At 35.2% G+C, this 26,267-nt stretch overlaps 4 protein-coding genes across 4 annotated transcripts; 1 reads left to right on the top strand and 3 right to left on the bottom strand.

The window, feature by feature from the left end:
• Window positions 1-581: 581 nt before the first annotated feature.
• LOC105262422 (uncharacterized) lies at window positions 582-6,784 on the bottom strand. Its single transcript, XM_020039470.2, has 15 exons — window positions 6,714-6,784; window positions 6,212-6,659; window positions 5,599-5,710; window positions 5,383-5,497; window positions 5,130-5,329; window positions 4,879-5,059; window positions 4,648-4,822; window positions 4,369-4,502; window positions 4,101-4,316; window positions 3,879-4,044; window positions 3,641-3,819; window positions 3,317-3,577; window positions 1,736-1,879; window positions 1,293-1,513; window positions 582-1,238 (listed from the first exon to the last, which is right to left on the bottom strand). Exons 1-15 carry the CDS (start codon window positions 6,753-6,755, stop codon window positions 1,145-1,147), a joined length of 2,688 nt encoding a protein of 895 aa, XP_019895029.2. The 5' UTR covers window positions 6,756-6,784; the 3' UTR covers window positions 582-1,144.
• Window positions 6,785-10,133: 3,349 nt separating this feature from the next.
• On the top strand, window positions 10,134-11,279 carry LOC101900989 (uncharacterized). The gene is made up of 2 exons (XM_005191091.4): window positions 10,134-10,290; window positions 10,839-11,279. Exons 1-2 carry the CDS (start codon window positions 10,246-10,248, stop codon window positions 11,133-11,135), a joined length of 342 nt encoding a protein of 113 aa, XP_005191148.2. The 5' UTR covers window positions 10,134-10,245; the 3' UTR covers window positions 11,136-11,279.
• A 1,296-nt stretch (window positions 11,280-12,575) lies between these two features.
• LOC101901332 (leucine-zipper-like transcriptional regulator 1 homolog) lies at window positions 12,576-17,870 on the bottom strand. Its single transcript, XM_059118629.1, has 11 exons — window positions 17,668-17,870; window positions 16,281-16,502; window positions 15,773-16,211; window positions 15,389-15,697; window positions 15,207-15,321; window positions 14,750-14,913; window positions 13,864-14,688; window positions 13,625-13,803; window positions 13,371-13,549; window positions 12,941-13,304; window positions 12,576-12,881 (listed from the first exon to the last, which is right to left on the bottom strand). The coding sequence occupies exons 2-11, from the start codon at window positions 16,339-16,341 to the stop codon at window positions 12,808-12,810; spliced, it is 2,709 nt and encodes a 902-aa protein (XP_058974612.1). The 5' UTR covers window positions 16,342-16,502; window positions 17,668-17,870; the 3' UTR covers window positions 12,576-12,807.
• Window positions 17,871-21,342: 3,472 nt separating this feature from the next.
• On the bottom strand, window positions 21,343-22,355 carry LOC101901161 (retinol dehydrogenase 13-like). The gene has a single exon (XM_059118461.1). The coding sequence runs from the start codon at window positions 22,291-22,293 to the stop codon at window positions 21,406-21,408; it is 888 nt and encodes a 295-aa protein (XP_058974444.1). The 5' UTR covers window positions 22,294-22,355; the 3' UTR covers window positions 21,343-21,405.
• Window positions 22,356-26,267: the final 3,912 nt, after the last annotated feature.

Below are 26,267 nucleotides of genomic sequence, written 5' to 3'. Positions count from 1 at the left end.
CGCTTCATTTCCAGCGAAAATATTCGGGAGGGTGTATTAAATCCTTGGGCTCGCAAACATTTTGGCCACAGACCTTGGACATTCCAACGCCCTTGCAGCATTGCATTCAGCACCCAAGATTGGTTACCAAATGAGGTTCCTCGCTTCATTTCCAGCGCTCAATGGTCAACAAAATCTCCGGATACCAATCCGTTGGACAATTTTGTCTGGAATATTTTGGAAAGCAAGGTTGGCACTAAAAAATACCAAAGTGTCGATCACCTCAAGCAAGCGTTTCGCCGGGAATGGGCCAAAATACCGCAGAGCAACATTCGGGCAGCGTATGACGGTTTCATTGACCGTTTAAAGGCCATAATTCGTGTCAAAGTTGACCACTTTGGACAAATCCAAACTTATTCTAAAATTTGATGCTATTTCCGACAATTTTTGCTTTCATTCAAAAACATTTAAATAAAAGATGTAAAAATTATGATGTTTTACTTTGTTGCAGTTTTTCTCAGTCTCACCCTGTATTGTAAAAAAATTCACGTGTAGCAAATCTTGTATCTCAACCCCTAAACACAAAATATTCCAAGTAACACATTTCCCCAAGATTACGAAGAAAATAAATTCAAAATTATGATAAGAAAACAAAAAGTGTACAGTTTTATTTCAATTGTACAAACATAACTAACAATACTAATAATAACAATAAAAAGTAGAATAAATCTTATGACGACAGCCCGTTAGAAGAGAGCAAGAGATAATTTAAAATTTTCACAAAATGAATTATCTTATTATCTTGTTTAGATAAATAAAATTGCTGAAATTTTATTTTAATAATACAAACGGTATTAAAGGCTTGTCTTCTCCTCTTCCAATTCAATTACTGTGTCAACATAGGAAGTTATGAGTTAGTACGGGTATCTGTTTGTGCGGGGCAGGTTCAGTTTGGGGTGTTAATAGACATAAATCAAAACAAACAACAAATTCTGACGTATGTATAATACAGTATGCTTAAACAAGGTGATGGGTGACTGGTAACTGTCATACAATAATAAATTCAATGAGGCCACAAAAAAAAAAAAAAAAAAATAAACAATTCAAGAAAGACATCTGCTTGCCTTAGCATCACTCGTCGCATAAACAAAAAAACACATGCAATTTACAAATTGCTTATAAAATTTTGGCAATGTTGCAGTGTTTGTATTTCCCCGGTTGTTAATAAATGTTTTCTAATTGCATCCAGCTGCTCTAAACTATAAATGGAAAATTAGTATAAATGGGCGATGCTAATGATTTTGTAGACTTACATTAACTGCTCGGCCTGTAATTCTCTTAAATCCATGCCCTCGAGAAAAACATCCAAATGTTTTAGAGCCTCTAAACGATTATGTCGATTGCTCAATTTTAGAACGTTTAGAGATTTTTCAATCATTTCGGTTAGTAACAGAGTAATACTTAGTTTAATATTATTTGGCGAATTTTCTTGTAATTCATTGGTAATTAGGTGCATATGCTTTTTTAAAAGTAACTGCAATAAAGAAATAAAAAAAATTTCTATCATGGAAAAATTTTTAAAGCTTCTTTGTTTTAGAACAAAGAAACAAATCCAAGTTTCACAGAAGAGTCTAAAAAACGTGATTTTTAATGATGTAAAAATACCACTGCTGAGATTGTCTTAATCTAAAATTGCATCACTTAGACTTTTTTGATCATTGTTCCAAAAATGTTTTTGTTATTGTTGTTGACTTACCAATATTGTATTGTTGTTCATTGGTGGTTGTTGCTTATAAAGATTATAAACAATTACAGCAATAATATGCGTATAGACATTCATTCTACTTGTGGCCAGTATTTTTAATAATCCTTTCAGTTCTTCGTTAAATTTATTGTGTGGCTACAAAGAGGAGGAGAGATGATTAAATGGTAACCCCAAAAGTATGCTACATAAAATGTAATATTTTTTTTATTGAATGATGTACAAAATGCGTTGTTCAAAAATAAAACTAGTCAATGAACAGGAAAGAATTTCTATTTATCTTTACGGGATGAGTGAGCTTAGCTTTATCATATGAAATTTGCTGTAAAAGCAGAAATTCAAATATAATCCATTGGATACTTTGCAAAGGAGGTACTTTTCTAAATAGTATTTAGTGAGAAGTTTATTTGATAATGCATTTGCGAAATGAATACCGGAAAAAGCATACCAGAATCTCCGAATTTGTATCATGACATAGTTTTATTATATCATAGATTGTCCACCACTTACAAATGCTAGCAAAGTGTGCAAGAGTTTTGTGCATCTATAGGATATAATTAAAAAAAAAAAAAAAAAAAAAAAACAAGTAAAAAAGCTATAAGTTCGCCCTCCTCAATTTGGAAAGAATTTGGCAATTCTCAAAAACAAAAAAAAAAAAATACGTTAAAAATTCTGTTTAAATCTTAAAAATACGGAATGTAGCTGTTATATTAGGAATGTAGCTGTTATATTAGGGTTTTTAGGGTACGTAACTTTTGTCACTTATTACAATATTCAAATGCGAAACTTGAATAAAAAAAATCGGTTAATAATGCAGCTAAAATCATAATACAGGGATGTACTATTTTATGGGGGCTATACCAAAATGTGGACCTGCATCGACACTTTTCTGTCATAGGCTGTAGTATCTATTACGAACTTCAAATACCAAATTTGAAACAATTGCGGTAAATAATGCCGCTAAAATCATCAAAATACCAAATATCGGGAGGTGCCGTTATATAGGGGCTATATGAAGACAGGGACCTGTACAGACAATTTTTTGTCTTAGGCTGCAGTATTCCTTACGAACTTCAAATATCAAATTTGAAACAATTGCGGTAAATAATGCGGCTAAAATCATCAAAATACCGAATATCGGGAGGTACAGACAATCTCCTGTCATATGCTGTAGTATCCATTACGAACTTCAAATATCAAATTTGAAACAATTCCGGCGAATAATAAATAAAATCATCAAAATACCGAATATCGGGAGGTACCGTTATATGGGGGCTATACCAAAACGTGGACCTACATGGCCCATTTTCAATACCAAAAGTTCTGCAGATATAATATACATTTGAGTAAAATTTTATCAATCTACTTCACTTCGTTGGCAAACTAGAGTCATTTCCACAGACGGGCAGATGGACGGACTTCGAGAAATCCACATAGAATTTTATGCTGACCAAGAATATATATACTTTGTGGGGCCTAAAACGTATATTTCGAGGTGTTACAAACGGAATGATAAACTTAATTTACTCTTCATACTATGGTGGAGGGTATAAAAACGTTCATTTCAAATCTTACCTCGCCATAATGTATACAAAGTTTCCATACTATGTGGGATTTTACTTCGATATGTTGATATTTGTGTAGTTCAGCAAAATGTTCAAACATTATGCGATGATATTCAAATGCCAGATACGGATGATCATCGTCAGATAATTGGCTGTAATCATGTTTGGATAAACCGTGGAGCCCTGATAAAATTTCAGCCAAATAACAATAGAAATTGGTTGTGAGAGTAATGGGAAAATGGCAATACAGATTAAGAAGACTGCAAAAGTACTAAAGAATAAAAACAAATGAATAATGAAAATAATTAATGCAGTATCCATAGATTTAACTTACAGCTTTCAAACGAAAGGCTGGTAGCTTGGTTGGTTCGTTTATGTTTTTCAAGCAATTTATCAAATATTTTGATATATCTTGAGCTTTTCCAAAACAAATGGAATCTAAAATGCTTGTGGGCGATTCCTTTTTGGCTTCATGAATTAGACTGGATACACATATTTCAATGGCAAATATATCTAAAAATTAAAAACATTGCTTTATAAGTTCGTACTGTTTGTTTCCACACGGCGCTTACCAATATTCTTTTCTTGGAATTCTTTACGATTACTGTCCAATACATTTTCCTGCAAACTGCGTATCACATCTTCGAGATTATCAAACGTCTCATAACGAGTTTTAATAATTATATTTATACGTTTTAAAATCTCCAGAAAATTGGCGTAAAAATCAAATGGGAGTTTCTTTGAAAATAATTTTTTTTGGGAATGAATAATTATTTGGTGAAATCATAACTTACTCTACGTTTTTTGTCTTGTTTCATTTCCAGTTTTCGTATCATGCCATAGTATTTGAACATCAATTCATCACTAATCAATTCCAAATGTTGCCATTCTTGTGTTACAATCAAACATTTGTGAAAAACACTAAAAACATTCATAAGCAAGGCATACTCGTAATGTTTATCAAGGTTCTTAAATATATGCTCTGCATAGTAGGTGATGTGATCCAAGGTCTAAAAGATAAATATGTTTTAGAATTGAATAACTAAAATTAATATATAGAACCTCTCCTTGAAGCATTTGCATGTCAATATAATTAAAAATTCCAAGTAAAATTCCATAACATTTTTCAAGATCGATTTTCTCAAATATTTCAGGTATTATTTGTACAATGGGTTCTAATTCAATTGTGGGCGATTCTAAAAAAATGAAAGAAAAATGTTTAAAATTAATAAAAGATTTTAGTCTCTTTTTGAACAGATTCATCTACATATTGGAGGCTTTATATTCATATTCATGGGCTGGCGGGTTCCTTACAGAAGCCTTTTATATTGCACAACATACCATTTGTTTCAAAATTCATTTCAATAATTAACAAAACCACATGAGAGCTAAGTAAACGTAGGTCATCGGCATTTTTCACGTTCACAATGATATTAAAAAAGTTATGAACACATTGGAAATACTCAAAATTATTATAGAAATGCTTTACATAATCCATCAATTGATATCTTGAGGTCTGTAAATATCGGATTTTAAAATCTATTTTTCTTGATTTTTTTTTTTTATATTTACCATATACTTCATAAAAAATTTGAGGATATGCTTGAATATAAAATCATCAGTCATTTTACGTTTCATCATGGCCACATATAAAGAACAAGCCACATGGGAAATCTTCTTTTTATTTTGTAAAACCAAATTTAATATTGCTTCCATGAAATCTCGTGAAAAGCAGTCCAATGTTATGAGTTTACTACAGAAAAATAAATAAATAACAATTTTAATCGAAAAATTCTTTAATTCCTGTATCTCAAAAAACGTACCTTTGTAGGATTTTCAAAAATTTCAATGTTTCCAGTTGCATTTTTGCTACATCCGTACCTTCTTGTCTCAACGTAGTATAATATACATCCAAAAATTTTCGTTCTATAAGAATGTCAGTTAAAATTTTCAGGCGATGATCTTCATTTTCTTCCAGCATAATATTTAATCCATGATACATTTTCAGAATACCTGGCGTGTACTGTTAATATATGTTGGTAGATGTTTTAAAGACAAGTAAAAGCACTCATGTACCTCCAATGATAATATTTCATAGAAGAAATCCGCTAAGGAATCCTTAAATATTTCCAAGTCTTTAGAAATAAGTATAAGTATACGATCGATTATGGGACCACTGGATTGCTTATAACTGAAATGTTAAGGAGTATAAAATATCATTAGAGAGAAAATGACACAATTTTATTAAAATGACAGCTAAACTAGTAGGGGTATATATTCTCAACTTCATACCAAAGTCCTTGTAAAGCACTATCAAATAGGATTTTACAAATCCTATCCAATATGCTTAATGCACTGCGATATGACATTCGTAGTTTGTGCATACCCTCCAATAAGCAAACATCTACCAAAAAAAATATCAAAATATTTCAAATCATGTCATCAATTATGGGTAGGTACATGGTACAATGAAGAGAAGGTAGGTCAACTTTGAAAAAATTGCAAGTATAGAGGTCTACCTGTTTGGCTTGTAATGTCAGAATTACTATCAAAACAATAAAAAAGCAAACAACTTGTTGCATTGATTTTGAATAAATACTTTAAAATCGCGAAAACTGAATGAATGGTCAAAATTTCTTTTCAATAGCATGTTCTATATATCTCTTATGGTTTATTTCGCGACAAAAACTGTAGATTTTGTCGATGCTTTCGTTGCAATAAGCATTTTGAAAACACCCGAATTTGAATATTTTCTGAACAATTTTGTAATATTGAAAAGAAGACACACACATAAGCAAATGAAGTTGACATATTAAGCCAGAAAAATAAAAAAATTTAAATCATATGGTAGTTCTGCCCTACCTTGAATTCATTGTACCATGGGTAGGTATATCTATTTACTTACTTATTCTGGCCAATGGTTCTTTGAACTTTTGTGCTGTTCCCCAATTGTTCCCCATTAACAATTGTTTATAAGCACTGCGCCAACCTCCCATCAATTGTGTTAGTAATTCTATAGGTGTTTCCAAATCACTGAGCTCGTCGCCATCATCACAATCGACTTTATTCAAAAATTGCTCAGTTTGTTCGTGAGTTTCTTTGCAAATGGCCAATAAAAACATTTCCACAGAGGCGAATTCAAAATTATTGCAGTGAAAACTATAGATTTGCAAAACTTCGGTAGGCCACTGATAACTATTGGGACCATAGTCTATCTGCTCAGGTGTTATTTGTCCTGGTATGCCAATAGCTAGTAGAGTATCATTAATAAAATTACATATCAGTTCTAAAGAAATTTCGCCAGAACTGATATAACTAAACACGAATTCTTGTATAAAATCGCGAGCTACAATCTGGAATCAAAAAAGATTTAATATTGTAATAATATTATATTTATTTTATCTTACTGTTGGTTCAACACCGGCTCGTAATGCCGTTAAATAGTGCATTTTTAAGGCACTTATCTATAACTTGCTTCTGTATAATAATCTGGAAAAAAAAAGAAGAAACAAATCAAGATTAACGTAGCACAAAATTATAGCGTCCTCAGTTGTTGGAACACACAGATTTGTAGAAGGCCAAGAATTAATTGTTGCATAAACTCCAACAGTTTTCGAATAGTCGCTAAATAATCTGATTATTCTGATTAGACAATAATAACCCCAGTTTAACGATGTGGGAGAATCCATCAAAATTTTAAACTGAAGGGAGGTTTTCTTTAAACTTTAAACGAAGGGTACTTTGCATTGATAGCTTACAACTACTTTATGGGGAACTAACTTTACAATTTTAAGAATATATCCATTCACAATTCCAACTATTATGGTTACGATTCAAAAAAAAAATCGAATAAATAAGCCAAAGATTTAAAATCTAGAATAAAATCGTCACAAACTTGAAAATACCTTCAATTTAACAATTTTAAATGAATGAAAGCACGCGCGTTAACACAACTGATTGAAGAAGAAGAAGAACTGGACATTCAGCGTTGATAGCCAAATGGAAACAGTGGCTGACTCAGTCGATCAATAGCTCTGTTCCTTTCTGTGAAAAATATAAAAAACTTTTGCTAAATTCCGTAGGCAAAAATTAAAAAGTCCCATTTTTTCAATCTTATAGTACGTTTATATATATGAGGATTATCCCACTGGATTTGGATTTAAATTGTCATATCCATTACTTTTACTTCAAATAAATCCTCTCAAAGAAGGTTAACCCTACAAAAAGTTCTAACGTAAATATGGCATTAGGTTTTTATTTGCTAATTAAGATATTTACCAAAATGCTTGAGTGCGTAACTGGTGCATTTATCAAGGTAATGTCATCGGTCTGAGTAACCCTTTTTTATATCGGAAGTCATAGTTCTCAAATAACTTTTAAAATTAATTCCATAACTATTTTTTTACCCTCCACCAAACTATAGAAGGTATATTAAATTTGTCATTCCGTTTGTAACTCCGCGAAATACTCATGTCAGACCCAATAAAGTACAGGATGAGATAAAAAAACTGCAACAAAGTCAAACGCTATAATTTTTACATTTTTTTTTTTAATTTTATTGAATGAAAGCAAAAATGTCGGAAATAACATCAAATTTTGGAATAAGTTCAGATTTTTTCGAATTGGTCACCTTTGGCGGGAATTATGGCCTTCAAACGGCCAATGAAACAGTCACACGCTGCCCGAATAATGCTCTGCGGTATTTTGGCCCATTCCTAGCGAAGTGCTTGCTTTTTTAGTGCCAAGCTTGTTTTCCAAAATGCTCCAGACACAATAGTCCAACGGATTGGTATTCTGAGATTTTGGTTGCCATTGTGCGCTTGAAATGGAGCGATGAACCTTATTTAGTAACCATACTTGGGTGGCGCATGATGAGTTCGATGGTGCAGAGTCCTGTTGGAATGTCCAAGGTCTGCGGCCAAAATGTTTGAGTGCCCAATGCTTTAGTACACCCTCCATAATATTTTCGCGATAATATTCGGCATTTATTCTGATATCATTCATGGTCGATTAATACGAGGGGGCTGTTATGGCGGCTCACACCATCACCATAGCCGGCGCTAGAGTTCTGGTTCACATTTTCAGCTGACCTCTTTGGTAAGTAAACACGATCATTTTGTTTGTTTACAAACTGCTGGACAACGAATACTTTCCCATCTGTGAAAACCAAATTCGGCAGTTCACCATTTCGGCCAAGAGAAGCAACTCTTTAGCTCTTTTGGGTTTATTTTCTTTCTGTTTCGGTGTAAGTTCTTGCACTTTTTGGCTTTACATCGAGCTCATTTTTCAATATTTACCGAATATTGCGATATGTTCAGCTCACGAGTCATTTTTCGGCCACTGTGACGCGGGTTTCGATCAAGTCGCTTTTTTGCTTTTCAAACCATTTCTGTTGGTGTTCCTGTTTCTTTTTGCTTCCGTCCACTTCTTTGACGTCGGGCTATGCCCCCAGTATCACGGTTATCACGGTAACGAGCGATGGTATGAGACACAAAAGATTTATTCACATTTAAATGCTAGAGTGCTCCAACAATAGCCACTTTTGCTTTTCCAGCCAATTATAAAGAAATCACGCTTGAATTCCCCATATAACGGTACCTCTAATTATTCAGTATTTCGATGATTTTAGCGATATTGTAGATCGGATTTTTTTCAAATTTCATATTGAAAGATCTTAATGGGTACTACAACTGATACTACAATCCATGGTACAATGAACCCAAGGTAGGCTAATTTGAAAAGGTTGCACTTAATGAGTTTTACCTGCAAGGATTTTAATGTCAGAATCACTATCAAAACAAATGCAACTTGTTGTATTGATTTTGAATAAATAATTAAAAAACGCGAAATTTAAATGAAAAGTCATACTATCTTTTTAAAATCTTGTTCTAAATATCTCTAAAGATTTATTTCACTACAAAAATTGAACATTTTTTTTCCTTACATAGATATTGAAAAAACTCACAAAACATGAATGAAATATTGGGCTTTTCACTAAATTTCACCAAAAATAGAGTGTTAATTGTGCATTTGCATCCATGGTACAATGACATCAAGGTAGGGCTATGATACCATATGTTTTCAATTTTTTTATTTTCTTGGCTTAATATGTCATCTTTATTTGTTTATGTATGTGTTTTCTTTTCAATAACAAAAAATTGTTCAGAAAACATTCAAATTCGGATGTTTTCAAAATGTTTATTTCATCGTATGCATCGACAAAATCTAGAGTTTTTGTAGTGAAATAATCCTTTAAAGATATATAGAAAGTGGTTTTGAAAAGAAGTGTTGACCTTTCATTCAGTTTTCGCGGTTTTCAATTATTTATTCAAAATAAATGCAACAAGCTGTTTAATTTTTTATTGCTTTGATACTAATTCTGACATTACAAGCCAAACAGGTAGACCTCTATATTTGCAATTTTTTCAAAGTTGACCTACCTTCTCTTCATTGTACCATGTTTGCATCTATATTTGAAATAATTTCAAATTATTTTCATTTTTATTCAAAACAATGCACACCCACATATACAGACAGTGTACATGTTTTGACAAAATAGGAGCAGCATTGTATTGAGAAGGTAGCTTTGTTCTACATTCTGTAATTGTGCCATGCCCACAGCTAAATTTGGCTTTGAACTTTCGTTATCATATTAAAAATAAAATATTGAATATTTTTGCACGTGAAGGAACAGAGCTTCTGCCAGCTGGCGTCTTCCTCTTTGCACTATTCGTAAGCACAGAAAATTGCAGTTAGTCGTTTTGCTTTCTACACTTTCGTAAACAAAGTATTTATCATGCTTTATCGGTCGTTTGCTTCTGTCCACCTTATTCACAGTATTTGGAACGCTTTTGATTTTGTCACCATGCCATAGGAGAAATTAGAATTTTGGAAAGTAGCAGTTGCGGCACATTTAACAGGAGGGTGTATTGTTTGAAAATGAGTTCCCTTAAAGACTCCTTGAATGAGGAACATTTAAAACTGGTAAGTAATGTCCACTAAAATTGTTTTTGTAAAGCATCGTATTCCATAGATCTTAGTTTCAGACTAGTTTCCTTTTGAGGCTGAAGAAGTGTATTAGTCCCAGACAAATTATAATTCTGTTTAGCTGATATCCATCAAAACATGTTAGCCCATAATTCTTACTGTAAACAAACATACCTCCAACTCCAGTGAACAGTTAAAAATGACGTTCCAAACAGAAGAACTGCCCACGTACACAACAGACTTAAATTTTAAGAAAATCCAATTCAATACAAATCTTAGCAGAAAAGTCTTAAAGTCCCTCGCATATTTTAAATGCACTCCACAACAATGATACCGGGGTTCAGATACTGCTCGAGATCGGTTCAGATTTTATCTAGCTTCGATATACATCTTCATCTCATCTTAGGGTTGTTGCTCACCATATATGTATGTAATATCAGCCCCAAATTGAATAGATTTTTTCACATTCTATTGCTCCAACAAATATTTTTTTTATTTTATTTTAATTGATCTATATGTTGGCAATAAACTATCTTCTCTTCCAGGTGGAAAGTATTAATAATCGTGTTGGCAGCATATATAAACAGCTATGTGAATTCGAAGAATGTATTGATCCAAATACCTCAGATGACTATGGCGATGCGCATAGTAAAATAATGGATTTACTTGAGTGTTTGGATGATATTCAGGAGGCAGCACAAATGATAAGACCGTATAATTTGACATTGCGTTCACAGCAAGAAGCTCTGAATGAACAAATCAAGTGTTTAGAACAGTCGGTGCAGGTATTGCGACTGGAAACGGGAAAAATGAACAAATCACAAGATGGAATGGAGGATTGATATAGCATCAAAGTCTCAATTAATAATAAACACTTCCGATAGTATTGCATTTAAAATATGGGCAATAATGTGCCATCCTATTAACTAGAGAGTTAAGACTATGATAATTTTAGAATTCCATTTTTTGTATTAAATTGTACAATTGAAATATTTGAGTTATGGATTTATAAAATATATATTTCTCTGAAAGATAACAAGTTTGTTGTGTCCTACACCGCATTTCAAAAGGGCAACAGATTTGAGAACAAGGTCCCATTATACAATTTTTACTTGCGATCAGGTAAGTGTATTCGAACCAGTGTGGTAAATATAAATCGATTTAATTTTTCGTTCAATTGGTCAAGCATTTCATTGGGGGATGTAACATATACAGGGTGAGATAAAAAACTGCAAGAATTGAAGGAAAGCAAAAATGTCGGAATAGCATCAAGTTTTAAAATAAGTTTAGATTTGTTCGAAGGAGTCACCTTTGGCACCAATTATGGCCTTCAAACGGCCAATGAAACCGTCACACGCTGCCCGAATGTTGCTCTGCGGAATTTTGGCCCACTCCCGGCGAAGCACTTGCTTGAGGTAATCGACACTTTGGTATTTTTTAGTGCCAAGTTTGTTTTCCAAAATGCTCCAGACACAATAGTCCATCGGATTGATATTCGGAGATTTTGGTGGCCATTGTGCGCTGGAAATGAAGCGAGGAATCTTATTTTGTAACCTTTCATGGGTGCTGCGTGCTGAGTGCCATGAGCGATGGTGCAGAGTCCTGTTGGAATGTCCAAGGTCTGCGTGCCCAAGGCTTCACCGAAATACACCCTCCAGAATATTTTCGCGATAATATTCGGCATTTATTCTGATGCCCCGTTCGACTAATAGGAACGGAGAGCGGCCATCGGCTGTTATGGCGGCCCATCATCATGGCTGGCGCTTGAGTTCTGGTGGCCAACCGAAGGTGCACATTTTCAGCTTACCTCTTTGGCAAGTAAACACGATCATTTTGTTTACTGCTGGACACTGGAATAATTTTAACAGCTGTCGGACGAGTGTCTTAGAAATGACAGCAGTCTAAAGTTGGTTGCAGTTCTTTCATCTCACCCTGTATTTGTAGGTTTTGTCCAGTGCAAGAGCTCTTGAAGTTGAAATTAATGAACATCTTCATTTCCCCAAACCGTTTTGAAATAACTTCAAGATGGAGCAGAATCTGTATCATCCAAATTGGCTTAAAGCGTTTGCATATACATTTCTAAGTAATTCCCAATAAAATATTAGGCAACTTTCTTTACATTTTGAATAATCATAGCTATTTATATTTATTTTAATTCTTTTTTTTTGTACGCTTTCATTCTATTTCATATTAAATATAAAATAAAATTATCAGTTATAACGTACATATTTAACTAAACATAAGAGGATACTTGTTACACATAAAACATGCTTTGTATTCAGAGGGAAAGTTTGGAAGGAACAATTTTTGGGATAGTAATATACTAGGACCAGCAGTATACCAAACCACAATATTGAAAATGAAGAAACAAACAGACATATAAATGAATAAAAAAAATACACATAAATTGTTCTTCCTTGTTGTTGGGCAATGAAGTTAAAACAACAACATTCAAGAAAATATTTTTTTTCTACATTACTATTTTTCCTTGTTGCACTACTGCTACTGCAATTTTTACGGTGTCATGCAGATTTGTGGTTGCTGTTGCCCGCTCTTTGCAGCCAGGCCAATAGAAAACGCAAAGCAGGCTGTAATAACACCAATTTTCAGATATCTGTATTAATACTAATACGTGTTAGGAATTCACCATGTGAGTCGGCCACCGCTCGTATGATTTCCAACAGTAGTTCACGCGAGAGACATGCGATTTTCGGTAGCCGCGCCACCCGGGCAAAATCCTTAACAATCAATTTGAGAGCATGCTCTTTAATATCGAAAATTTTCGTGTAATCTGATGCCTCCAAGGTTTGGAGGACATTCTCATAGGTTATATTGTGTTCAAGGGAATATTTGCAAAACGAATGTAAACGATTATTGGATAAACCATAAAAATGTGGTGCTTGGAATAGATAGAGTGCATCTTGGGGTGGTAATTTTGTTTCGCCATAATATATGTAACGTAATAGGGATTGGAACGCTTCGACCGATGGTAATATGTCACCAATAGAAATCTGAAAAAAATTATGTTATTCCATGTCCTTATTACAATAATGGTATCCTTTAACATTTCTACTTACATTAACTGTACTATCTGGTGGCATAAAAGACCTAAACATTGCCTGGAAATATTGTGTCCTAGCCGAAAGTATAGATTTGTGGGCCATTATTACCTGACCATCTAATACCAGATTAATATCGCAAAATTCTTTGCCAGTTGATTCCAAAAATACGGCCATATCACTTTCCAATGTGGTACCTTGGCAAATAAATTAAATCATAAATTAAAAACAATAATATATTAACACGAACTACAAGGGGTAAGTCTACATACCCACGTTCTTATCTAAATTAGAATCGGCCACAACTAGTTTGCCTGGACTTAATTTTTTGCGTATAATTTCCACCAGCAAAGGCTTGTCCAAATCACTAAATTCATTGGACATAACAACATCGGTAAAGTTTTCTTCCTTGACCAGAAACTGCATGCAATGATCCTTGACTATTTGTATTCTACAAAAAAATAGTTGATTGTTAATTTCAATAAATATAACATTTATTTAATGAACTCACTTCTTCTTGTCCGCATTGTACAGGGCCTCCAGAACATTTTGTTTATTTATCTTATAATCCAAATACTGTATACAGCCATGAGCTAAACGCGGCATTAGAAATAATCCAGCCAGTTGGTAGATATCCGTTATGAGTATAATAATATTTTTGTTATACGACTCCTTGAGATCTATACGATCCGTGTAAATGTAATTTAATATAATTTCAAATGCCTCTGGATTGGCATTGGGCAAACGTACTTCCAAGAGTGGTCCTTGATTAGACGAGGACGAGCATGGCCGTACCTCTATGCAACCTGTACCAAAGACTTTTTCCATTTGCTGTTGCCTAGCATCGCGGGCTGCCAATATCTTTGTTCTCAAATATTTAGATCTGGCTGCTACAAATGCTATGTGAGCCATAATCTTCACCTCTTCTGGTCCTAGTATAAACTGAATATCACAAAATTGTTTTTCGTTGAAAAATTTCCCATAATCATCGCGCAGCGTGCATTTGGGATAACTGGAGAATTGAAAACGATAAGTATCGCCACGTCGTACACTATTATCGACAGTGCCACCAAAAATATACATGGCATCGCTTATTACGGCACTAGCGTGGAATACTCGACCCGAAGGTATATCAGAATTTGGTTCTGGTTGAATAATGGACCACACTTGAGTATCTAAATCGTAGTAATGCAAATCATTTGGTAATGTGGAGTCAGCGGAGCCGCCAAATACATAGAGAAAACGATCGTGATGAACCATTGTATGACCATAACGTCTTGATGGAGGCTGAGAGCTAACACCACGCAAAACACTTTCGTTGCCAATACGACGCCAACTGTAAGGGGGGGAAAGTGTTAATAAAACTCGTGGCAAATAAAATTGACCGAAATACTTACGTTAACGTTTTGAAATTAAATTCGAACAGGGAATTTGTGATCTGCATGCCACTTTGCCCGGAAAAGACATACATGCAGTCACGGGCTACGGCCACGGGAAAATTGCAGCATGTAGGTGGGCAGTCTCCTTTTTGTTCAACTTCTTCCCATTGATGGTTCTCTCCCTATTAGAATGTAAAAGATAACTTCAGTTTTTGTGTCCTGAGGCATGTTTAACAAGTACAAATCAACTTTCTTTACAAACTCAACACTAAAAACACGTCCTGTCCGAGAATCTCTAAAACAACAGCCCAAGCCAAAAGCTCTGGCAAACCCGTTATATAATTATTATACTTAATAATCAAAATCAAAATCTCAGAAAATCTTCCAATTTTCCTGGACAATTGTCATTACGAGTTGTGTATATTCTGCTGTAATTTCTGAAGTAAATTTCAAAAATCTCAACATATTTACTTACGGTTAAATTTAAAGTCCACATATCATTTAAACGTGCATTACCATCATATCCGGCATATATCCACATTTTATCATCATACACTGCAGCACCATGAGCCGAACGTGGTACAGGCATTCTATAATTTGTCAAAGAATCATCTTGAACATGCTGGCCTTTTGCATTGACCCTTTGCATATACCTACTTTCCCGAAAATTTCCATTCAACCCACATGGCGCGTTGAAATTCATATTCAAAGAGATCATTTTTATTTGTGAGATTTGAATTGCTGTGAATATCGCCAGTATAACCACCAAATATGAACATTGAGTTGCCATAGACGACAGCCGAATGATGATAACGTGGAGCGGGTGGTGTACCTGTGGCACAAGCCCGTCCCCATGACTTATCCTTAACACCAAATCGTATCAAATCATTGAGCATGGTTTTGCCGTTGTCACCGCCAAAGACATACATGGCATCTTTGTAGGCCACAACGGTGTGCTTCGATCGCCTTAAAAAAGGAAGGAAAATGTGAAATATTATCAGTTACAAACATTTAGAATTTAAATGATTTTAAAACACCTACTTGGCACCCACAAATTCGGCACACTCCAACATTTTGGACCACTGATGGGTGGCTGTGTATGTGCTGAAATCAACATTTAAAGCATTACAACTGTAACTACCCGGAGACACAGACTTGGAATTGTGCGATGTACAGCCACGCGATGAGGTGCCTCGCATTGAACTTGAACTAGAGTGTGACATTCTGCTGCGGCGACTTTTACGCTCTCCCTCCGACGAATGATGTGAATGATGAGCCTGTTGTAATTGGTGTTGTTTATCAGCTTCGCATGCTACACACTGTGTGGGACCAGTGGATGGTGCTACGGTTGCTGGTGTACCGTAATCGTTATTGGATATTGATGCAGATGGGGTGTAACCACTCAAGACCGCACTTGAAGATATTGAGCGGCAGCTCGAACCGCCACTGTAATGACGGCTACTGTGGGAGGAGGAAGCAGCTGTAGGGAAAAGTGAAAAGTAAATTAGAAATGAAGTGAATATACCAAGGCTTATGTAAAAATACATACTCTGGGACTGTTCCTCCTGCGAGTCGTTGGTCGTATCCGACCCTAAAATGGCCCTTAGCATCAACTTGGGTTCATAGACTTTTGATTTTATTTTGGATTTGTTCTTTTCACTGTTCGACACTTTGTTAAGGTTTTAGGCAGCTCTGTGCTGTAATTAATAGGTTATTTCTGAAATCCTTTACTCGATTACCATAAACTAAAGATACAGAATAGCAGCCAGATCTGAAATACATAAGCAAAACATTAGTGGATTGAAGATGTTATATCTTCAAGGGATTTCCTAATATTGGGGTAAAATATTGAAATCTTTAATACAGGGTGAGATGAAAAAACTGCAACCAACTTCAGACTGCTGTCATTTTTAAGCCACTCATCCGACAGCTGTTAAAATTATTCCAGTGACAGCTCATTATGTTGTTTACAAGCGTACAAAAGCATTTTGGCGAGAATTTGCCAGAAAAAAAATTATTCGTGATGGAATTCAAGCGTGATAGTGTGATTAAAAATTTGCACCTTCAGTTGGCCACCAGAACTCAAGCGCCGGTCATGGTAATGATGTGGGCCGCCATAATAGCCAATGGTCGCTCTCCGCTCGTATTAATCGACCGTGGCATCAGAATAAATATTCTGGAGGGTGTATTAAAGCCTTGGGCACACAAACATTTTGGCCCCAGACCTTGGACGTTCCAACAGGACTCAGCACGCGCCACCCAAGAATGGTTACAAAATGAGGTTCCATTTTCAGCGCACGATGGCCACCAAAATCTCCGGATACCAATCCGTTGGACTATTGTGTCTGGAGTATTTTGAAAAGCAAGGTTGGCACTACAAAATACCAAAGTGTCGATCACCTCAAGCAAGCGCTTCGCCGAGAATGGGCCAAAATACCACAGAGCAACATTCGGGTAGCGTGTGACGGTTTCATTGGTCGTTTGAATGGTGACCATTCAAAGTGACAAATTCAAACAAATCTAAAATTATACTAAAATGTGACGCTATTTCCGACATTTTTTGTCTTCATTTAATAAAATTTTAAAAAAGGAGTAGGATAGATTCCCTTTCCCAAAATATATTCTTTTTTCGAAAAAAAGCTGTGTATGTTGTATTGTTAACAGCAACATTTAAGTCAAATAAAGTTGGCTGAAAAGTTAAAAACAATGAAGCGTCCAGGGATAATACACTGCATCGTTCGGAGGTCGTGGGCGGACGTTCATCGATTAAACATATTTGAGGGAGTGCCTCTGTGGTTTAGGCTAAACTTAATCTTGTACAAAGATGCCCGGATTATTTCTATATAAATCATATAATTGTTGTAAAACTGAAGGATTCATAAAAGCGGAACTGGGGAGCATTACCTCCACACATTTTTCGCAACGAATACCTTTACCTATTTTCATAGAAAACACTGGTATCCACAAATTTCTTGTGTATATGTATGTTCACTTTTTTGCTTATATAGAAGCTTCCTATTTGTTTTATGCTTCTAATTGTTACTCATTCAGGAAAATATCATCCTTTTTTGCTTTATTCCGTTGGTACTCTGCTGATTTGCACTACCACAAGATTTTATGAATTTAATTTTCTAATATTTATTCACTTAAGAAGAGAAGAAAGCTTGAACCGACACCCACGGAGGCCACGGAGGAGTTAAAATTACAAAGTAGAATCAGTCTACAAAGGGCAAATGTGTGATAAAGGAATAATCAAAACAAAAAAGTCAATTATGTGAAGAGTTCTAAAAGATCGATAATTTCGATGTACAGGGTTCTAGAAGCACAATTTTCGTCTAATAAAACAGCTCTGTAATAACAGTAACGTTAATTTTCTGTCACAGGCTGTAGTATCCGTTACGAACTGCCAATACGAAATTTGAAACAATTCCGGTGGGTAATGTCAAAAATCATCAAAACACGGAATATAGGAAGGTATCGTTGTATGGGGTCTATACCAACACGTAGACCTATATAGCTTATTTACGATACTAAAAGGAAAATTTTCATTTTTTGGTCCATGTGAACCTCTAAAGTTACATCTCCATAGTAGTAGGCTTTAATTTTGAGCCTAACTCTACCCCAATGTAAAATTTCGTTAGGATCGGACAATAATTGCGACCTTTCTATAATACCCTCAACAATTAGTGTTGCGGGGTGTAGAAAAACTTTAGAAAATGTGCAATTTAAAAGTGTAAGTAATAACAAAAAATTAAATAAAATAAAACGCATGCGATAAAAACCATGGTACAATAAAAAGGTAAGGTTGAGCTCGCAGCTGATTACAATTTTTTTCTAAGTGTGCCCGACTTCTGCCAATTTTGTGTATGTATTTGTTGTTTTGAAAAATAAAAACAAAATGTTTTCAAAACAATGATTAAAAGAAACTTAGATTGCAGGGGCGCATTAATAATATTAACTAGTTTTGCCATGGAACTGAAAGATTGAACACATAGGATCAAATTTTTGAGAGAACATCCAGAACGAAAAATTAGAAATGAACGAAAAATATCAAATAAATGAAAATAACTTGTTGCCTATAACTTTGATTAATTTTGACAGGATGCGGGCATAGCCTCAGGGCTGTATTTCTGAAGTTTTACAAAGCTGTTCTACCTCCTTATTGTACCATAATAAAAACTATGACAAAAATTGAAATATAGCAACAAAAATATTCTCTTTTCTATTGACATATTTTTCGCGATTTTTCTTAGATTTTATCCTTTTCTGGCAAGAGACCATTCCGAATTGACGAGAATTGTGAAAATCAGTCAAGCGGTTCTTGACTTATAAGCGGAATAACTAAAGGTGGGAATACATAAAGCGCTTATTTACATAAATTTATGGTGGTTTGCGATCACCTCCAAAAACAATAGGCTTCTATTTTGACCCTTATGTCATGTTTACGTTAGAACTTTTTGTAGGGTTAACCTACTTTGAGAGGATTTATTTGAAGTAAAAGTAATGGGTATGACAATTTAAATCCAAATTCAGTGGGTTAACCCTCATATATATAAACGTACTATTTGCCCTGCACTTTTTTGAATATCGTGAGGATCGGGCCATAATTGCGACCTGTAGAGTGATTATAAATTAATATTGACAGATGGACGGACGGACATACATAGCTAGATCGACTCAACTCAACTCATATATAGTTTCTTATGTCGAGGTGTTACATAATTTTTAGCTCAATTAAACTTATAATACCCCCAACACACAGTGTTGTAGGGTATACAAATATTTATTGGAGCAATAGATATACTGGACCGAGTTTGGTTCGGTTGAATATAAAAAAATCTTTTCAAATTAAGCTGATATTACATATATGGTGGTCAATAACCGTAAAATCGGATGAAGATGTATATAAAAGCCGTATAAAAATCTGAAACCATTTGGATAAAATTTGGCAGAGGCATTTTCGAGCCGTATCTGATGCCCGGTATCAAATATCATTGTGGGACTTTAACACCAAATGGGATGAAACATATATATGGGATCTAAAGGTATGTCTGAACGGGTATTCATCAAAATTTGAAGCACTTTCTTTTAGGCTGAATTCCGTCGGAAGTGCCACAATTCAGTCCATTTTGGCTGATATTAGTCATTTAGTGCACAAAAATAAAATGAATCGGATGTTGACAAAATGTTAAACTTTTTCTTCTGGGCTGTATACGAAATCGGGTTAAAAAGATTATTGTTGTGGAGTGCATATTACGCATGTGAAGGACGCATGTGAGGGTGAGATAAAAAAACTGCAACAAATTCAAACGCCATTATTTTTTTACATTTTTGTTTAAATTTTAGTGAATGAAAGCAAAAAATGTCGAAAATAGCAGTCACACGCTGCCCGAATGTTGCTCTGCGGTATTTTGGCCCATTCCCGGTGAAGCGCTTGTCCACCTTGCTTTCCAAAATACTCCAGACACAATAGTCCAACGGATTGGTATCCGGAGATTTTGGTGTAACCATTCTTGGGTGGCGCGTGCTGAGTCCTGTTGCAATGTCCAAGGTCTGCGGCATTTCGCGATAATATTCGGCATTTATGCTGATGCCACGGTCGATTAATACGAGCGGAGAGCGACCATCGGCTGTTATGGCGGCCCACACCATCAGCATGGCCGGCGCTTGAGTTCTGGTGCAAACCGAAGGTGCACATTTTTAGCTGACCTCTTTGGTAAGTACACGATCTTTTTCGGCCAAGCAAAGCAACTCTTTATCTCTTTTGAGTCTATTTTCTTTCCGTTGCGGTGTAAGTTCTTGCACTTTTTGAAATTTCAATGACTTTACCCCGAGCTAATTTTTCAATATTTGCTGAATGGAATATTGCGATATGTTCAGCTCACGAGCCATTTTTCGGCCGTCGCTTCTTTACTTTTCGAACCATTTCTGCTGACGGTAACGAGCGATGGTACGAGACACAAAAGATTTATTCACATTTAAATGCTTGAGTGCTCTAACGATAGCCACTTGTGGTTTTCCAGCCAAATAAAAAGAAATCACACTATCACGCTTGAATTCCATCACGAATAACTTTTTTTGGGGATATTTCTCACCAAAATGCTTTTTTACGCTTGTAAACAATTTAATGAGCTGTCACTGGAATAATTTTAACCGCTGTCGGATTGGCTTAGAAATGACAGCAGTCTGCAGTTGATTGCAGTTTTTTCATCTCACCCTTTATATGGAAGCTATATCAAAATTTGAACCGATTCTCACCAATTTCAATAGAGTTCGTCCTTGGACCAAGCAAATGTTGTTTGGCAAACGTCATCTCAATTGGATAACAAATGCGACCTGCATTTTGTTCACAAAAATACATGGACTGGCGGACGGACTGACATGCATAAATCGAGACAGAAAGAGGTTCTAAGAAGATCCTCAAAATTAACTATGGGTCTATCTAGCTTCCTTCTTCCTGTTACAAACAAATACACAAAGACATATTACCCTTACCACTATGTGGTGTAAGGTATAAAAAGTAGGAGTGGATCCCTGATTTTAACCAGATCTTCTATTCAAAATAAGTACTGGAATAAACAACAAATAAAAATTGTTTGCTCTCAATCCCGAAAATAATTTTATCGACCAAAACAGTTATTAAATTTAAAACAAATTTTTATATTTTTAATTCTTTATTTTAATCCTACCATCAGCTCGCTCTCCTTCCACAGCCATTCGGCCAACTTTTCATCTTTGGCCAACTTGGCTAGTTTTCCCCGTTTCATGTTGTGATAATATTCACCACTGTCGCTTTCTATGGCGGGATCAATGGCAGCAAAAATCGTAGTTTGGGCGCCACCTTTTACGCTGCGCAATACAAATTTTCCAACTGTGGAAATCATTTTATCCATAAGCGGATCATTACGTCCAATTTCGGTGTGAATTGATCCCGGGTGTAGACAATTAATTGTGACACCAGTTCCGCGCAATCGTTTAGCCAAGTGGCGAGTGAACAAGACATTTGCCAATTTACTTTGGGCATAGGCTTCAAATTTTCCATAGCTCTTTTTGCTGTTCAAATCATGTTGCTTGATTTTTCCCACACGATGGGTTAAAGAACTGACCACAACTATGCGGCTGGGGGCTGAGGCTTTTAATTTGTCCAACAAAAGATTGGTTAGCAAAAAGGGACCCAAATGATTAACAGCCAATTGTTGTTCATAGCCATCGATGGTATATCCCAGGGGTGTGGACATAATACCGGCATTGTTTATTAAAATATCCAGGCGCTGGACTTCTTCGTTGAATTTCTCCACAAAATCTCTTACCGATTGCAAAGATGACAAATCTAAAGTTCGATTAAAGACATTTCTGTTGCCACTGAGTTCAATGATTTCTTTTCGAGCCTCTTCACATTTCTCATAATTTCGACAAGCCATATAAATGTGACCTCCACGTTTGGCCAGTTCCAAAGCAGTTTCTTTACCAATGCCGGTATTACAACCGGTTATCAGTACCACTTTGCCATCGATACGTGTGGGTTTGTTGTACATGGGACCATCCCTCCATTTGCGATACATCAAGACTAAGAAATTAGAATTCTTTGCGCCTACAAAACAATACTGAAAACCTTATCCGAAGACGTCCATATGTCAACTGAATAATCAGAAAAATTATTGGATTTGTATACATATTTCCTGATATTAAGACACCTTTCTTTGAACACCTGTTCGGCGGACCTCAAATGAATGATGGGCGATAACATTAACAAAGCAAATTTTACACAATTTCCATTGGAACTTTTTTAAAATGTTTTCTAAACTAATTCGGGAGAATATTCTAAAGCCTTTTGCAGGTTTGAAATAGGCCTACAACCAAATGAGGAAGCCCAATTATAGGAAATTACAAGTTATATAGCCAAGCTTGAAAATTTTCTATGGAGAATTCTAAAGGCTGGAATAGACATGATTTTTTATGAATTCCGAAGGCTTAACTTTTTTTGAAAATTGTAAAGGTGTAAGTACATAAAAAGCTTCAAGTCATGGCTAGGCATATTAATATCAAATTATTAAGGAAAAGGACGGCAGGATTTTAGTGCGGCTTTGTAATCCCTTTATGAAATGCCACAAAATATTCATTACACCCTAAGTACATAAGAAGCTTGAAGTCATGACAGGGCATATTTTTTGACATTTCATAAAGGGATTACAAAGCCGCACTAAAATCCTGCCGTCATTTTCCATTATAGTTTGCCATTAATATGCCTAGCCATAACTACAAGCTTTTTATGTATTTGCCCCTTAAATCCTCAAACTAATAATTGTTCATTTAAAATTTCAAGGCCTATAACCAGGCATAACAATTTTCGACTACAAATTCTAAGGGTGCAAGTACATAGAAAGCTTGAAGTCATGGCTAGTCAAGCCATGAAGCTTGAAGTCAAGCTTCTTATGTACTTAGCCCTTAAATCCTACAAACAGGCTTAATATTTTTCTATAAAGAATTCTAAAGGTGAGAATAGATAAAACGTTTTTCTGACTGCCTTATGTCATCGGCTGGCTTCTTCGTATATTAACAAATGAGTTTTAGGTTGACTGCGTTCGATTTTGGCCCAACGCTCCTTTATTCTTTCCCGATGAAGCCAGCCTATGACGAAAGCTAGCCAGAAAAGTGTTTTATGTATTCTCCCCTTAAGACCTATGACAGTAATTGGAAATTTGAGAATTCTAAAGGTGAGAACACATAAAATGCTTTTTTGACTGGCTTCTTCGTACAGGAACAATGGAGTTTTAGGTCGACTTAGATCGATTTTGGCCCATAATTTATACTTGTTCACCCTACGCAAATTTGTTCTTCTCCGAAAGATCCAGCCCATGGTGGAAGAATACAGGTAATCGCATCGACACAGCTGCTGGGACAATGAACTGTCAAACTGATTTTGGAATTGAAAATGTTGAATGAAAAATTATTGAAATTTGTAAAAATTGTTGAAAAACACATATTAACACAGCGTTCTATTGGCGTCGTATAAAAAGACAATTAAAAATCTACCTACTCTTTATAAAACATAAAAAAATTGACATATCAATGTTCTCAAGCATTGATGCATCTACCTATATTCTTCTATCATGATCCAGCCGATGACTTAAGCCAACAGCGTTTTATGTATTTACACCTTAATGCCTACAACCAGGGTTATTTTTATACCCTCAGCCATATGGGTAGTTATACCCTCAGCCATATCGCTAGACAGATAAATAAAAGTTGTGTTCCAGTACTTTTTTAGTAGTAAAACTAGCAGAAGAGAGAACAGTTCGAAATGTCATTCTCATTTAGGTTTGCTCAAAAAATAAGGGAACGGAAAATTAGCAGAAATGCGATAAAATGTCAAAATTCCAAAAGTAAACAGCCTAAATCGGACTGGTGAAACCTTACTGAAAAGATCATTTTCTTTATTGAAATGTATCAATACATTTTTCAACCTTGTTAGCCCTGCCAATTAAATGTCAAATTTACAATATGCACATTTCTGCTCGGCCAAATTCATGTAGCTAAAACAAGCAGAAATGTGCACCACTCAGCGCCATTTTTTTCTCGAGAGAGCTGCAAGTTTTTGGAGTACGGGAACGCGTTGTAGCAGAATTAGTGCTAATTAGTACTAATTTGCAGGTTCTGGAACATAACTAAAGTTGTGTTGGTGTTCGCGTTCCCTGTGCAGTTACCAATTTCTCCAACGAAATAAAATAATTTGGAATATTGGAAAGAAAAATACTTCATCTCCGTGTGGGGAAAAATCCATATATATATACGAAGTATCAAAAGATTGTTATGTGCTTACTTGGATTATAAATAATTTATTTTATTTCATTTTCTATACTTAACGACTACAGAAAATGAATGAACCGGATACGAATGATTGTCAAAATAGGTGGAGCAAAAAGTGTTGCCAATATTCACTACTTAAGTGTAGGGAACTAAGAACTAAATGCAATCATAGGGCTTCTTAGGCACAGTGAAAACAAAATACAATAATGAAGGAAATATTGCCAGTATAAAAGGGTCATTTTTTTTTTTTTTTTTTTTTTTTTTTCGTTCGGTCCCACGCCTCTCACACCCGCCCCTGCCGACCGAGGGGGCAACCTCCCTATAACGTAGAGAGCGCGTACACACCAAAGTCCGGACCAAGGCGGGTTAGCAATGGTTTTACACCGGCTACAGAAACTACATCAGCCAGTGGTTAAAATACAAAAGACATTTTAAAAGTCACACACAGATTAGTAAACATAAATTTACAAAGCAACAATCTACAAGCACTGCGCATTGGCCACGTCTACTGTTCCGCATAGGGATTGTAGATCAGATGCCAGATGATCAAGCAGCTTGATGAAGTAAAACAAACATTATATAACATGTACATCTGGTGCTCAAAGGCGAAGTTCTACTGGTTCCGCGGAGGGAGTTGTAGATAATATGCCGTAAAAATGAGCTTATAGAGTTAAGAAGACATAAATATAAGGTTACATAAACAAAATATTAGCATAGACATAGCACAACAAAAATTACATATGCAGAATACAATTTTTTATTGTGTTCAAGGGACTATATAAGCAAATAGTGTTACATAAACTGTTATAAATTACACAAAGTGATCTCAGTGGGCTATTAAGTTCATAATTTCTTCTTGCTATGGACAATTTTAACGGTTCAAAATTGCGAGTTCTACGAAAGGGAACATTATAGTTTATTTCACCAGTGAGAAAAGGGGAATCAATCAATCCACGTAATAATTTTATGATAAATAATGCTCTTAACATAAAACGTCTTTTTTCAAGAGTTGGAAGATCGATTAACATTAAACGACTCTCGTATGGCGGAAGAAGTTCAGAGGGGTTCCAATTTAAACCACGCAAAGCGAAAATTAAAAACTGAATTTGTACTGATTCAATTTTATCAGAATAATATTTATAAAATGGACTCCATAATATACAACCATATTCTAATACTGGACGAACTAGACTAACAAACAATCTTTTGGTTACGTAAGGGTCATTAAACTCTTTTGACCAACGCTTGATAAAGCCTAGTAAAGATTTAGCTTTATTAACACAAGAATCAATGTGTAAATGAAACCGTAGCTTAGGATCTAAGATTACGCCCAAATCAACGAAAGATTCAACATTATCCAATTTATAAGAGCCAATATAATAGTTAGATAGTAATGGCTGATTTCGAAATAGCGACAATTTTTTGCATTTTTTTAGATTAAGAGACATACCATTCGCACTACACCAATTTACGAAGGTGTCTAAATCATATTGTAATGAAATTGCATCGTTAAGTGAGTTAATGTGAAGAAACAGTTTCACATCATCAGCGTACATCAGAATTTTAGAAAAACGAATAATTTTCGGAAGATCGTTCAGGTAAAGAACAAATAGTAGTGGACCCAGTATAAAAGGGGACTCGAGCGCTTACGAGAGTCCACCAAGGACACCTCGGCTGAAAATCATGTCTCCTACCCAAAAAGAGAAATCAGAGTTGCCATCTCAAAGAA

This window comes from Musca domestica, unplaced genomic scaffold (assembly GCF_030504385.1).
Source record: "Musca domestica strain aabys unplaced genomic scaffold, Musca_domestica.polishedcontigs.V.1.1 13, whole genome shotgun sequence".
In the NCBI taxonomy this organism is placed as follows: Eukaryota; Metazoa; Arthropoda; class Insecta; order Diptera; family Muscidae; genus Musca; species Musca domestica.
The sequence above is the reverse complement of the archived record's forward strand: the minus strand, read 5'-3'. Positions and strand labels throughout refer to the sequence as shown.